Below are 13,524 nucleotides of genomic sequence, written 5' to 3'. Positions count from 1 at the left end.
ACATTTTTACAAGCCATGAGTTCTCGCTAAAGGGTTCACTCAAAGGGAAGGAACCCATTACAAGTTTTGTCCATTGTCTCGAAAGGATTATTTACAAATAATCATGACATTAGTAACTCATTTTGTTTTTTGGTTATACCAAATGGATGTGAAAACGACTTTTCTTAATGGTGATTTAAAGGAAGAGGTTTACATGAAACAACCTGAAATATTTTCTTTTAGTGATGGTGAGCACTTAATTTATAAGTTTAGTAAACCCATCCATGGTTGAAACAAGCTTCACATCAATAGTATTTAAAATTTCATGAAGTTAATTCTTCATTTGATTTTGAAGAAAACATAATGGAACAATGTATATACCAGAAGGTTAGTAGGAGTGGGATTTTTTTTCTTATTTTAGTTGTGGATGACATTTTTCTTGCAATTAGTCACAAGGGAGTGTTATATGAGGTGAGATAGTTTCTTTTAGAGAACTTTAATTTGAAAGATATGAGTGAAAAATCTTATGTCATAGGCATTAAGATCCATGGAGAAAGATCTTAAGGTATTTTGGGCTTATCTCAAGAGTCCTATAAGAGGTTTGATATGAAAAAATGTTCACCAAGCATAACTCCTATTGTGAAGAGTGATAAGCTTGAGTTGGGTCAATGCCCAAAAATGATCTTGAATAGGAACAAATGAAGAATGTTCCATATGCTTCAAAGTATGATTAGATTTACACCAGACCTGGCATTCATTAAAAATTGAAGTTTTTGTAAAATATCAGAGTAATCCAAGTGTTGACCACTAGAAAACTACAAAGAAGGTAATGAGATATCTTCAAAGAATAAAGGATTTCATGCTCATATATTCATATAGACGACCTAATAGTTTTGGAGGTGGAAGGCTACTCCAACTCAAACTTTGTTGGTTGCATTAATACTAGAAAATCAACATTAGGTTATATTTTTATGTAAACCAGTGGAGCTAAACTTTGAGCAACAAAAAGTCGACCTTGACTACGACTTCCACTATAGAGGCCGAGTTTGTCTCTTGTTTTGAGGTTACCTCATATGGTGCATGATTGAAGAGTTTTATATTTGAGATTGCAATTATGGATTCAATTGCTAGGCCATTAAAGTAATATTATGAAAACTCTGTTATAGTATTTATGGCTAAGTGATCGTGTTAAGTGATGATTGAACATGTTAGCACTGAGTTGATGATTGTTGATTCTTTGACTAAAGGCATGTTGTTAAAGAATTTTAAGGATCATTTAGTTAAGATTGTATGATGAAAAGCTTTGATATATTATGGTACATGGGAGATAGTACTCAATTTTTGAAGTCTTGCCACCATGATCCTTATATCTTGTATTGATTTATAATGAGATAAATGGATTAAGTGAAAGAACATTGGCCATTTTCTGAATATGGGATAATATGAGATGCTCATGTTAAATCAATTATTTCCATAAATATGGTCAATTTAGTAAATCAACTTTTAGAATTGTTGCCTGAATTTTAATATAGTAATTGAAACACAGGTAAACTCTAGAAATGAGGGTTTTGAATAAAGTTTAAAACTTTTTTGTAATAAAGTGTTAAATGCTATTTTTAGGGTTTAGATTGTCTATAGATAATGTTGAGCACTTAATAATTTTAAGAAACATTTAGAAAGCTTTTAAAACGATAACAATAAAGAAAACTTGTTTTTATACTAGTTCACTCCAAACTGAGTTACATTTAATTTTCCCTTAAGCTCTCTTAAGGGGTTCAATTAATCTTTAAAACGATTACAAAGAGTTTAACCACTCCTGATTTGACACTAGTCCAACTGACTAGACGAGTATCACCACTCCAAGTATACAAATAATCTAACTGACTATATCATTTAACTTCACTAACTTCAACAAACAAGTATTTTAAATCACTTTTGATTCTACAAAAACAACAAAGTGTTTTTATAAAAAACTAGTACATATAATAATTATCGTAGAGATGATATATTTGCAATACAAAGAATATTTTAAAACTTGTAACAAAGATTTTTCATTCAAAGAAAGTGTTAGACGATACAAGTGAAAAAGTGTTTTGACAACGTAAGAGAAATAATAATTCTTGATTTTTATTGTCTTATCATGCGATCCTCTTTATATAGGCTTCTTCGAAAATGATTTGTTACTCAGAGCATTGACTTTCATTTAGGTGTCTAGCCTTTTGGTACAAGGTCATATGTTATGTTGCTTTTCTAGAGGCAACTGTCTTACTTATACAAATACCTTAGACATAAAGCATTAAGGAAACATTTCCAGAATGTCTTCCTATTCCTTAACGTTCTTTTGAATCAATGTAGAACTTTTGAATAAAACTTTGTCCTTTATGATTTGTACAAATAAAGGGAAAACAACATATTAGACAAGAAAGTATTATTTGTACATGTATTTAAACGTTAAACGTTGTTAAAATTTATTCGAAGTTTGTTTTCTAGAGTAACATTATGCGGTTTAGGATGTTTAAACATGTATAACGTTTAATATGTTATCCTAGATGGTTCCATTTCATTATACACTATTTCATTAGATACTATTGTTAAACTTCAAAACAAGGGTTAGATGATCTTGTCTTAATAATAATCTCATAAAATTTGCAATAACTTATTATGTTAGTTATTTTGTGTGTACAAAGCTCTATAAATTTCACATGTGCTTTGTGCTTTGAGTCATTAAATCTACCTCTATAATATATTATACCATCAAAGTTTATAGAGTGGGGGTTTGAAACTAAAAAACACCTTAAAGTATTCTCGTGACTGTGATAATGGCTAAAGATTAACCTTATTTCTTTTTTCTACTTTAGGTTTTATTCAAGATTCAAAATATACTGTAAATTGGCTTTATCTTTAGCCCACTTCCAATACATACTCTCATGTCGAGACATGTACATATAAAGTGTGAGACTAGACACTGTTGAATGGTCTGATAACTCGATAACGTGTGAAAAATACACCCAAAAAATAAGTGTGAAACTTGACAATGGTAAATCATGTCAAGACATATGCATATTAAATGTGAGACTAGACGTTAGTGAGTGTTTATGATAATGACATGATAATGAGTGAAATAATAAACCTAAAAAGCAAGTAAGAAATTCTAATCCATAAATCTTATACCATAATATTATGTCTCGTTATTGATCAAACCACCAATATAAATACATCTTACATGAAACTGTTACACAAATTAAGATAAGATTAGAATCACTAAAAAATACTCATAATTAACTACTAATGATAGTAAAATAAATTATTATCAACAATAATAAATAGCCATAATATCTCAATAGTCTTAATATAACTTATGTATAAACTATTTAGTTTATAAAAATAATAATTTAGTGTATAAAAATTATAGTTTTATTTTTTTTATAAATTTTTATGAAGAAATTCATCCATTTATTGTTGAAAATAATTATTGTATTAGAAATATTTTGTGTAATAAAAGTTGAAATTTCATTGCAATGTTATTCTAAAAAAAAGTTTCAAAATATTAAAAAGAAAAACATATTTAAATTTTTTTTAACCACTACTGCTAAAAACGTGAGACTATTATATTATATGAGATAAACTACTAGATGAGGAAGGAGAAAGAAAATGAAACAAAAAGAAAGAATAGCTTAGCACGAAAGTAATGTGGTCATGGTCATACAGAATAAATGTGGCTCCACTGGTCAGCGTGACGATACGTAGACGCAATGGGAACGAAGCCCAAACAAATTAGTCCATCACACACACAAATCAACGTTTCCGCGTAGACAGATCACACTCCGTTTAGCAACTGTGATCCTCCCATCATTCAAAACTCTGTCTCACAGACACAAAAATATATATAAATATTTTTTCTTTCAAATATTCCTATATATATTACGAAAAGTGGGAAACCAAATTTTTTAATATTAAAAATAATCCAAGCTTGCTCGTCCAAATACGAAAGTGGATAAACATTATTTTATATCCAAACATGTCCCACGAGAGGGTCACTTTGGATTTTCATCATTATCAATTCATCACCATAATTGAAAGAGGATGTGTTTAAAATTCTATATAATAAAACTGGAAATACATCTAAACGGGTGTGATTATATTAGTTTATATATGGTAGTTTAGATTATTTATAAAATTTTTGCAACTTTTAAGAAAATATTAATTTACTTCCTTTTTCAGACATGTTATCAGGAGCCTTATTTGCACTACGACACATTGTTTTGTTTTTGTACTTTGTATATTTTCCGAAAGGAATATTAAACTGCATATGTTTTCTGTTTTATTATCTGAAATAGGAACACAAAAAAAATAACCATGACTGTTGTAATCCTTTTCTTTTTTTTCTCCTTTCTCAAATACGATATTTTCAGAGTTTGACTGTCCTTAAACAAACAGATTAAGTAATGTTGCCAAACTTTTTTACTTGTTCAAAATAAACAGCATATCACGTTGATTAGTATTTAATAACTGTGTTATGAAATTATGTGAACTAATTAAACCGTAACAGAACTACAAAAAAAGAAAACCTTGTCGAGCAAAGCAAATCTCTCTTTTTCCTCTTAACGCGATTTACAACACAACTGTCTCGTCTCGTGTTCCCACCACCCCATATATAACCCTTTCTTTTCTCTTCTTTTCTCTCTCTCTCTTCCCGAAGAAAAATCCATCTTTTTTCTGTGTGATCAGAGGGGTAACAACGATTGCTTCTTCAATTCTTTCTAGTATATAACTGGGATTCGATCAAGTCACGAACTTTTCTTCGATTTGAATGGAGGGTCATCATCTCCATCGCCACCATGGGCAGCAACAACAGCAACAAAGGCTTCAGCCTCAGAATACGAGTGCCAACGTTGATGCGACTGATAGGTTTCCCCAATGGAGTATCCAAGAGACTAAGGAGTTTCTCGTGATTCGTGCAGAGCTGGATCAGACTTTCATGGAGACTAAGAGGAACAAGCAGTTGTGGGAAGTGATCTCAACGAGAATGAAGGAAAAGGGTTACCATAGAAGTGCAGAGCAGTGCAAGTGCAAGTGGAAAAACCTCGTTACTCGCTACAAGGTATATTTCTTCATTCATCTATCTCTCTCTCTCTCTGCATCAAACTCATACAAGAAAACATAAAATCCATGTTTTACACAAATTGACTAGAGTCTAAATAGTTCAAATCTTGCCTATATTTATATATACATATATATACATATATCAGCTTCAGTTTCTACAGAAACTCATGCATATGAAGAAGAAAGAAATCTCCTAAAACTTCATGGTATTTTTGAAAATTTGAAGATTTTGGTGTTGTTATTCAGACACTCTCCCCCCCCCCCCCCCCCCCCATCTTGGTGAGTTTAAACTCATTTAACTGTTGACTCAAAAGAAAATAACTGTAGTAAAATGTTTATAGTTTTCTGGATGTCACAAGAAATATATTAAATTAACATTTTTTTCTCTCGTGATAGAGATGGGAATTAATTAAAAAAGAACACGAGCTTAACAGACTTTAATAAAATAGTTGTTAAGGTTGTTTGAATAAGTTGTAACTGGTGTTAGTTGTTGTAAGGTTTATCCATGGGTTTCTTTTTACATAAACTAAATGGTATTTTTGTTTTTGAGACGTGAAGGGGTTTGAAACAATGGAGCAAGAAGCGACGAAGCAGCAATTCCCATTTTACAATGAATTCAGTGCGATTTTCACGGCAAGGATGCAGAGAATGCTGTGGGCTGAAGCTGAGGGTGGGTCGAAGAAGAACAAGGGGACGCAGCTCTCATCGGACGAGGAAGAAGATGGCAATGAAGAGAGTGCAGAAGCTGGTGGGGGAAGAAAGAAGAAAAAAGCAAAGATAGCTAGTGGGGGTGGTGGTGGTAGCAGTTTGAAGGAGATTCTGGAGGAGTTCATGAGGCAGCAGATGCAGATAGAAGCACAATGGATGGAAGCATTTGAAGCAAGGGAAAATGAGAGGAGGTTGAAGGAGATGGAGTGGAGGCAAGCCATGGAAGTGTTGGAGAATGAGAGGATAATGATGGAAGAAAGATGGAGAGAAATAGAGGAACAAAGGAGGATCAGAGAAGAAGCTAGGGCTGAGAAAAGGGATGCTCTAATCACAGCTTTGCTAAACAAACTAGAGAGGCAAGAAATGTGATGAAGATGAAGATTTCAAGACTTTATTCAGTTCCATGATCTCCACACATTTGAAGAGGTTAGTGTTGGATTGTTCACAAGAAAATACAAATATAGTGGACACCAAGAAAAAGGCAAGAGATGTAGTTTAGTAGTTAGGAAGCCAAGTAGGCAAATAGTGTATTTTCTCTTCCATGAAACAAGCTTGATGATATATAGAGATTTGTTCTTAGTAAAAATTCTTAGAAAAAAAAAATTAACTTTATGGTATTCTTGTGATTTTCTTAACTCTCTCTTCCCTCCATTGCAAAATATATAATGCTTTTCTCTGGGATTGGGCAATGGTAATTATGGGTTTTGGTCATACAACTAGGCACTAGCTGTGTTATGATTGAGAAAAGACCAATATCTGGTGTGTGAGTGTGTGTCCCCGCAAGAAATATAACAATGTTTCAAAGAGCCTCTCCATCTGGTAGTAGGTGTAGATGGCTGTATAAACTATAGTGAGCACTATATGGTTCAAATTCTCATTTACCTAACAAACAAACAATTGAAAACTGGCACAATATCATTGTCCGCAATATAATGCTCGCCATAATGGCTATTCCATACATTTACACCCACAGTTATATCCTTTATGGTTAATGGATCATTTGTTGAAATGCTTCACTTCACACAAAGTGCCCTTAGTTTCACTTTTGGTACATTTGAAAAAGAAAGGACTACAAGTTTTTTTATATATATATGTTGCTATTCTTTCATACATGTACCAACATACTTACTTTGGACACAAGCAGAAGTAGGGTTAAGTTAACTGTCATCTAATTTTAAGTGTATTCACTTCAAGTTTAATGATCTTTGTTGTTAATTCCGTTTATCAACTCGTGTTTATTAGTTTTCTTGTTTTTTCAATGATTTTTCTTTGAAAGACTCCTCAGTCTTAAAGGTTGAGAGGTTGAGGTGGAGAATATGATAAAGAAATATAATACTTAAAGATGAAAAAGTGGAATATTATATAAAAAAATCTATAATAAATTTCTTGAAAGTATCTTTGTTGAAATACTTTTATACGTACAAAGGAAAACAATAGGGTAAACATGAATTTTCGAAAGTACAATGTAATAAATCTCTTAGTTATAAGGATAAATTTGAGAGCTGAATTTGCCATTTTGCATCCACATTAGGATATTTTGACAGCTAGCTGATATGGTTTTGCATGCACACGAGAGTTCTTCAAGGGTTAGTGACTATGACATGTGTACGTGAGAAAGCTAGCTAGGTGTAATTGAAGCTGGAGAAAAGTTATATCAACCTTAGGTATGAACTCATGACTTTTCTTAGATAAATTTGTGCTGCATATGTTACCATGTTTACTAATCATCAATGTTATGAACACGCATGCTAATCGACTTCTTTTCTTTTTTCTTTTCCTTTGGGAAAAAATAGTTAAGATAAGAAGAAACGGAGACATATATAGATAACTAAGATAAAAATCTTATTTGAAATAAAAAAAAAAGAATGGAAAGTTTTGTGATTTATTTCTGAATAAATGAAAGAATTAATAAAATTCAAGTATATATCTACGATATTTTCCTCTCTCTCTCTATTATATATATATATATATATATATATATATATATATATATATATGTACACACACACATAGAGAATAGATATATACTCATTCACATAATTGAAGTAATTAATGCATAAATAAAGTTGACAGGTGTGGCTCACTGAGATTTAGTTTTGTACACAAATTTATATATTATCAAAATTTCGATGTATGTTTTCCAGATATAGAAATTAGCTGGTGTGCATAAGTGTTGACATATAATTCAAATTTCTGATATTAATCCATTATTAGTTATTTAGAAGAAAAAAATTACTAGTTCCCAAAATTCTCAATTCAACTAATATTATCATAATATTTTCCCTGTATAATTTCAATCACTCAAATATAGAAATGCAAGTTAAAATTGTTATGCAATATGAACTAAAAGAATGAAAAGGATGATAAAATAGCTATATATATTATATCATAATCATGGTTAATCCATTACATAACTATAAGCATTAATTTAGTAGAAGGATCCGCTGTGTGGTGTATGCAAACTTCATACAGTTCGAAAATGAAAATTAGTGAAAGTGACTCAAATATATTATTTAGTTCGGAAAAAGAAAAGGAAAAAAAAAATGTATCAATTGAGAAATACTGAATCACAATCATGCTGTATTTGACTAACTATCGTTAATAATTATGCTTGTGCTTGTTTATTCTACGTATAATTCTTTTGAATTTAAAGATGGATAAAGAGAATTATAATTAAGTTGATTACTTATTTCTTAATCAACAAATGCTTGAGTGTTCCTTGCGTATACGATATGTTCAATTTGTTATTAATTAACGAAACGAACTTTCACATTGGTTCATATTAGCATGCAACTTTTGGTTGTGCATCACCAAACTTGTGTATTTGGATCTCACCATATATATTACGAATTATATTCATTTATTTTTCCTAAGTTAAGCTCTTAGGTTCAGGAAAAAAATAAAAAAAACAAAAGCTGATTTAGCATTAATATTTTAGACTCTAACTTAGATTGCTGAATTCCCTGTACTTCCTGTGACATACGAGTTGGTGACTAATTAAATTTAATAAATGATCAAATATATTAATTGCGTGACCAAATCATTGATTGAATCTATATGAGGCTGAAAAAAGTGATGTAAATATATGTTTACATACTTTATTTTAATGAAAAGAAACATGATTGAGTAATGAAAATAATGGATGATGAATAATTACAAAAAAGTGTCATTCATTGAAAAAAATTATCACAAGAGTCAACAAACGATTCAGTCATGTATCATCATCACTGTGATTGAACATAAATTCAGATTTTTATGTACCGATGAACATTTTCCTAATTACAGTTTGTATATGCAAGCATCATCTAAAACTCTTTAATTTTGATTTTTGTCGCAAAAGCATTTTCTCAGTCAGTTTTTCTAATATATTATTTAATAAGACTAAGTTTTTTTTTTCCTAATCAGCAATATATATCTATAAGAGAACAAAAACATGAGACAAGAAGTACATGTACAAAATTTGCAAGATAATTTATCCATAATTACATGCAGAAAACTTTAGATTTATTGTCTTAATATTTTAGGTTGACGTAATGTTAATCTCATAAATGAATTATACTTATATCTTATGTTGTTATTGACTCTAGTGAATTTTTCTACAAATGACTTATAAAATATAACTAGTTTTCAGCAAAAGTTTTCTATTCATTACGAAAGTGGAAATAAGATGAAAAAAGAAAAGAAAAAAAGAGAGTATTATATCTATCATGAGAAAAAGAAAAGAAAGAGATAAGAACAAAAACAAAGATGAAAAGAAACGAAGAAAGTTCATGTGTATGAATATAATTTTTATTTTCAATTCAAACAATTGTAGTTTCCATGTTTGCACATATATACAATTCTAATTTTTTTATTCAAAATTAGAAAAAAAATATATAAAATAGGACATGGATTTGTTTCATTAGAAAAGTTGAAGTTTGAATGAGAAAATTTTCAAACGTCAAATTCCTGTCGTGAGAATTTAACAAAGTTTCCTCTTGTAGTAGTAACAGTATAAAGTCAAATTACGTGTTGTTTCTTGAATTTTTGAACAGTACTTTCTTAATCGGAACCAACTGATTTGAAATATTGCTTCGAGAACCCGGTTTCACATAAAACAATGTGCTGTGCAAATTATTCCTTGGAACATAAATTCTCTCTTACAAAACAACACATATTAGGAACCATTTTTTATACAACAAATAACCCAAATATCACTATACAATTAATTTAATGATATATATCATAATCAATAAGATTATATTATTTAACTAGTTATTTAGTTATTACATGTGAAGGCAATCACATTAATCATATAAATGATGAAAAGGTAGCTATATGTTAATCATTAATCATATGTGCCAAGATTTACTTAGATGACCATTGGGTTGTGCTGCCACATAATTCCTAATGCGTGTAGGTCAAAGAATGGGTCCATTCCTTTGGATCTACCATTGGCATTAATATTTTATTATTTATTTTTTATGATTTTTTTGTACTAAATATTATTTTTATTTATTATTTTATTAATATTAGATATTCACTATTTGAAATTTACATTTTATTTTGTGGTTTTAGTTTAAAATATACATTATTACCATATATTTCTTTATTTACTTACACTAAATAATTAATATCTAATTATTTTATTATTATATTTATGATAAATGTTTATTTTTGTTAGAAGTCTCGTGTTAATTAAATATAAAATTACTTTACAGTAAATACAATATGCTAATAAAAAGAAAAGTGAAAACAATCATTTGCAAGTTGGTTGCGTTAGAATAAGTAATTAGATTTCATTGTGAAAAAAAAAACAGCATTTTTAGAGATTAAATAAATGTGAGGGAAAATAAATCGGGATGGGATTTACTTTTTCTTTTCTATTATATCACCAACAAAATACTAAAAATTATTAATTATAAAACTCGTATTAGTTTTAAGCCTAATTCAACCCCACAAAACCATAAACGGGTAGAACAGAATACTCACATAAATCTCGCTAAGATAGACTCCAATCATGACTTTAATACCTTTGCACTCCACTTATATATTATAAATTGGTTTTATTTCTAGTCGATATGATACTTCTAACTCTAGGAAAATTAATAGATTTACTTTTTGTAAGTAAAATAATTAATAGAAAAAGTGCAGAACCTATGAAGGAAGCAAGCAGCAAGATTCACATACCAGTTTCAAAAAAGCAACTATTTCCTCCCCTTTTAATACAAATGATGACCATCAATGACTTTATAATCTTGTTTATAAAGTCATACCAAAGAGTCCCTTGAAAACCTATTTTGTTCACTGAAAGCCACAAATTAAAGTCGATATGTTACTGAGCATCAAACCAGGTGAAATATATTCTGTGTCCTTTCTTTTGTCTCTACTTTGCCAGAAAATATAATAAATATGTATTATTAAAAGTAATATCGTCTTTATTGGTATGGTCTTCGCGTAAAGAAAACTAAATTGTTAGTACAAATTTTTAAACTAGTGAATTTGACTTCTCACATTATTTGGTTCTGATCTATATTGAATAAGTTTAGAAAAATTTACTGAATAAAAAAGTGTTTCAGTTTATGGGACCGAGAGATGTACCTGTTTCGACGTGTCTTCCTCGCCTCCGAACGTTTGGATCACCTGAGCCGCTTGTCTTTCTTCAGTCTGGGCCCTCAAGTTAGGTGTGTGATTTGTAGAGCCTCGTCTCTTGGTTGAATATTTAGTAAATGGTTATCACTATTGAGTATTTGAGAGTAGTGGAGAATGAATAAAGCGTAAGTGGAACGTCAGTGGAACTTACCTGACTTTTGGCCCTGCCAATGTATTTATAAGTGTTTCATAGATCAAATAAAAACAACCTTACCTGGAGATCTGATTAGTTACTTACCTGGAGATTCGATAGTTACCCATAAACGACTTTATCAATATCTTCAACCAAATATTTTGGATTTGTTTTATCAAATATCTTTAACCAGTTATCTTTAATTATTTTATCATCCACTGGACTATTGATCCAGTAACAACTTCAGCGCTGACCCAATTACCATTTGAAGTAGCTTATTAGCGCGGTAAACCCAATTTAACCCAAACCATTTGACCAGGTTGACCAATGGCGGATAGACCGATCGACTTTATTCAATAACCGCTCGCTCTATATTTCATACACTATACAAAAAGTTTACAAAATCAAAATCTATTATAGATCTTTTTTAGAAAAAATATTTATTTTGAATAAAAAAATGTAATTTACTTCTAATAGTCATAAATATAATTGTTTTCAATTTATATAAATATTTTAATCAAACTAACATATATTTGTAAGAGGTTTTCAACAAATTTATTACTTGTTTTATATATATATATATATATATATATATATATATATATATATATATATATATATATTAATTATAAAAAAAATTATATGAATTTTAAAAATTAATTTAATATTCTCATATTTTTACTAAACTCCATATCTCTTATCTTATATTTGAAAATTTATTAAAATGTACCATGTATTGCTTTATTAAATACTATATATTTCCTTCTTTAAAAAATTGATAAAATTAATAAATAAATTATACTGTATTAAACTATATACTATATATTTTATTTAATAACATAATAATAAGTATGATATAAAAATATTGATTTAAATATAATAAAATCATAACACATTAGACTATCTAATAAACTGTATAACTTCATGTGTATATTATTTTTAAGAGTTAATTAAACTCTCCTAGGAGGTCAAACCCACTTTAATACTTACTCTAACCCAGAAAGAAATTTGGGATTGAAGTTTTTGGCCTCATTGAGAGACCTTCTAAAACAAGACTTTTTTAAGGGTGAGTTAGGACTGATCCGGTCAAGTTGAAAATTTTATTTGAAACATTATACTATTAGTTGATATATTGTACTAAATATTCATAAAAAACAAATCAATATTTTATATTGGAGAACAATTTATGGACATAATTCTTCGAGATCAAATAAAAGAGCACTATTGTGGATATTTCATATCACTTAAAATAAATAAATCTATGATATACAAGTGAATGCAAATTTTATTTTACAAATCAGTTTTAAATGATTAAGTTAAACTTAAAATTTATTTTTTCTTCAAAGTATAATTAAGTTTAAAGTTTATTTTTTAAAATAATATTATAGTTATCATAAATCTATTCTAACAAGATTTATTCTATATTAACATTATTATCTTATCTCTAATCTCACTCCATATACATCTCAATATGACAAAATGTGTTCAAATTACTACGTCGCCAAAAAATTAAATAATTTTATAAAATTGAATTACATTTGAAATCTATTTCTTAAAATCAATTACATGGTTCCTTTTGGTTTTGCCTCTCATTGAGATAATGTTCTAGTTAGAGAAAATGTGTTTTTCTATTTTGCTTGTGACTATGTTTTATATTGACATATAGTAACAATACACGAACATGATCGATTTTCGGAGACATGTGGCACCGACACAAAAGACACGAAACTGCAACCTTGGACATAATTACTAGGATTGCACTCAACAAGTTGTTCATGAATGATGGTGCTACGAAGTTGTTCCCAACATAACTTTTTTGCTCTTTTTGTGTCTGCAACTATACGTAGTTCTTGATGAGGTTGTTTCCCAGCTACATGAAATTACACTACTTTAGTAACCCATGACTTGGGATTCAACGTTCAAACATACGCGTTTGTGACATAACATTGGCACTATGAATTTGTCACCGT

The 13,524-nt window shown here is 29.4% G+C and overlaps 1 protein-coding gene across 1 annotated transcript; it reads left to right on the top strand.

Moving 5' to 3' along the window:
* The first annotated feature begins 4,483 nt into the window (after positions 1-4,483).
* Positions 4,484-6,409, top strand: LOC124820342 (trihelix transcription factor GT-3b-like). Its single transcript, XM_047292016.2, has 2 exons — positions 4,484-5,080; positions 5,641-6,409. The coding sequence occupies exons 1-2, from the start codon at positions 4,790-4,792 to the stop codon at positions 6,157-6,159; spliced, it is 810 nt and encodes a 269-aa protein (XP_047147972.1). The 5' UTR covers positions 4,484-4,789; the 3' UTR covers positions 6,160-6,409.
* Positions 6,410-13,524: the final 7,115 nt, after the last annotated feature.

Source organism: Vigna umbellata, chromosome 9 (genome assembly GCF_029865625.1).
Source record: "Vigna umbellata cultivar VRB3 chromosome 9, Vumbellata_1.0, whole genome shotgun sequence".
Lineage (NCBI taxonomy): Eukaryota > Viridiplantae > Streptophyta > Magnoliopsida > Fabales > Fabaceae > Vigna > Vigna umbellata.
The sequence above is the reverse complement of the archived record's forward strand: the minus strand, read 5'-3'. Positions and strand labels throughout refer to the sequence as shown.

Bases quoted from the DNA above. Each gene is read 5' to 3' on its own strand.
- LOC124820342 (XM_047292016.2), top strand. From the start codon at position 4,790: ATGGAGGGTCATCATCTCCATCGCCACCATGGGCAGCAACAACAGCAA. The intron at 5,081-5,640 runs GTATATTTCTTC...TGAGACGTGAAG, and splicing joins ACCTCGTTACTCGCTACAAG to GGGTTTGAAACAATGGAGCA.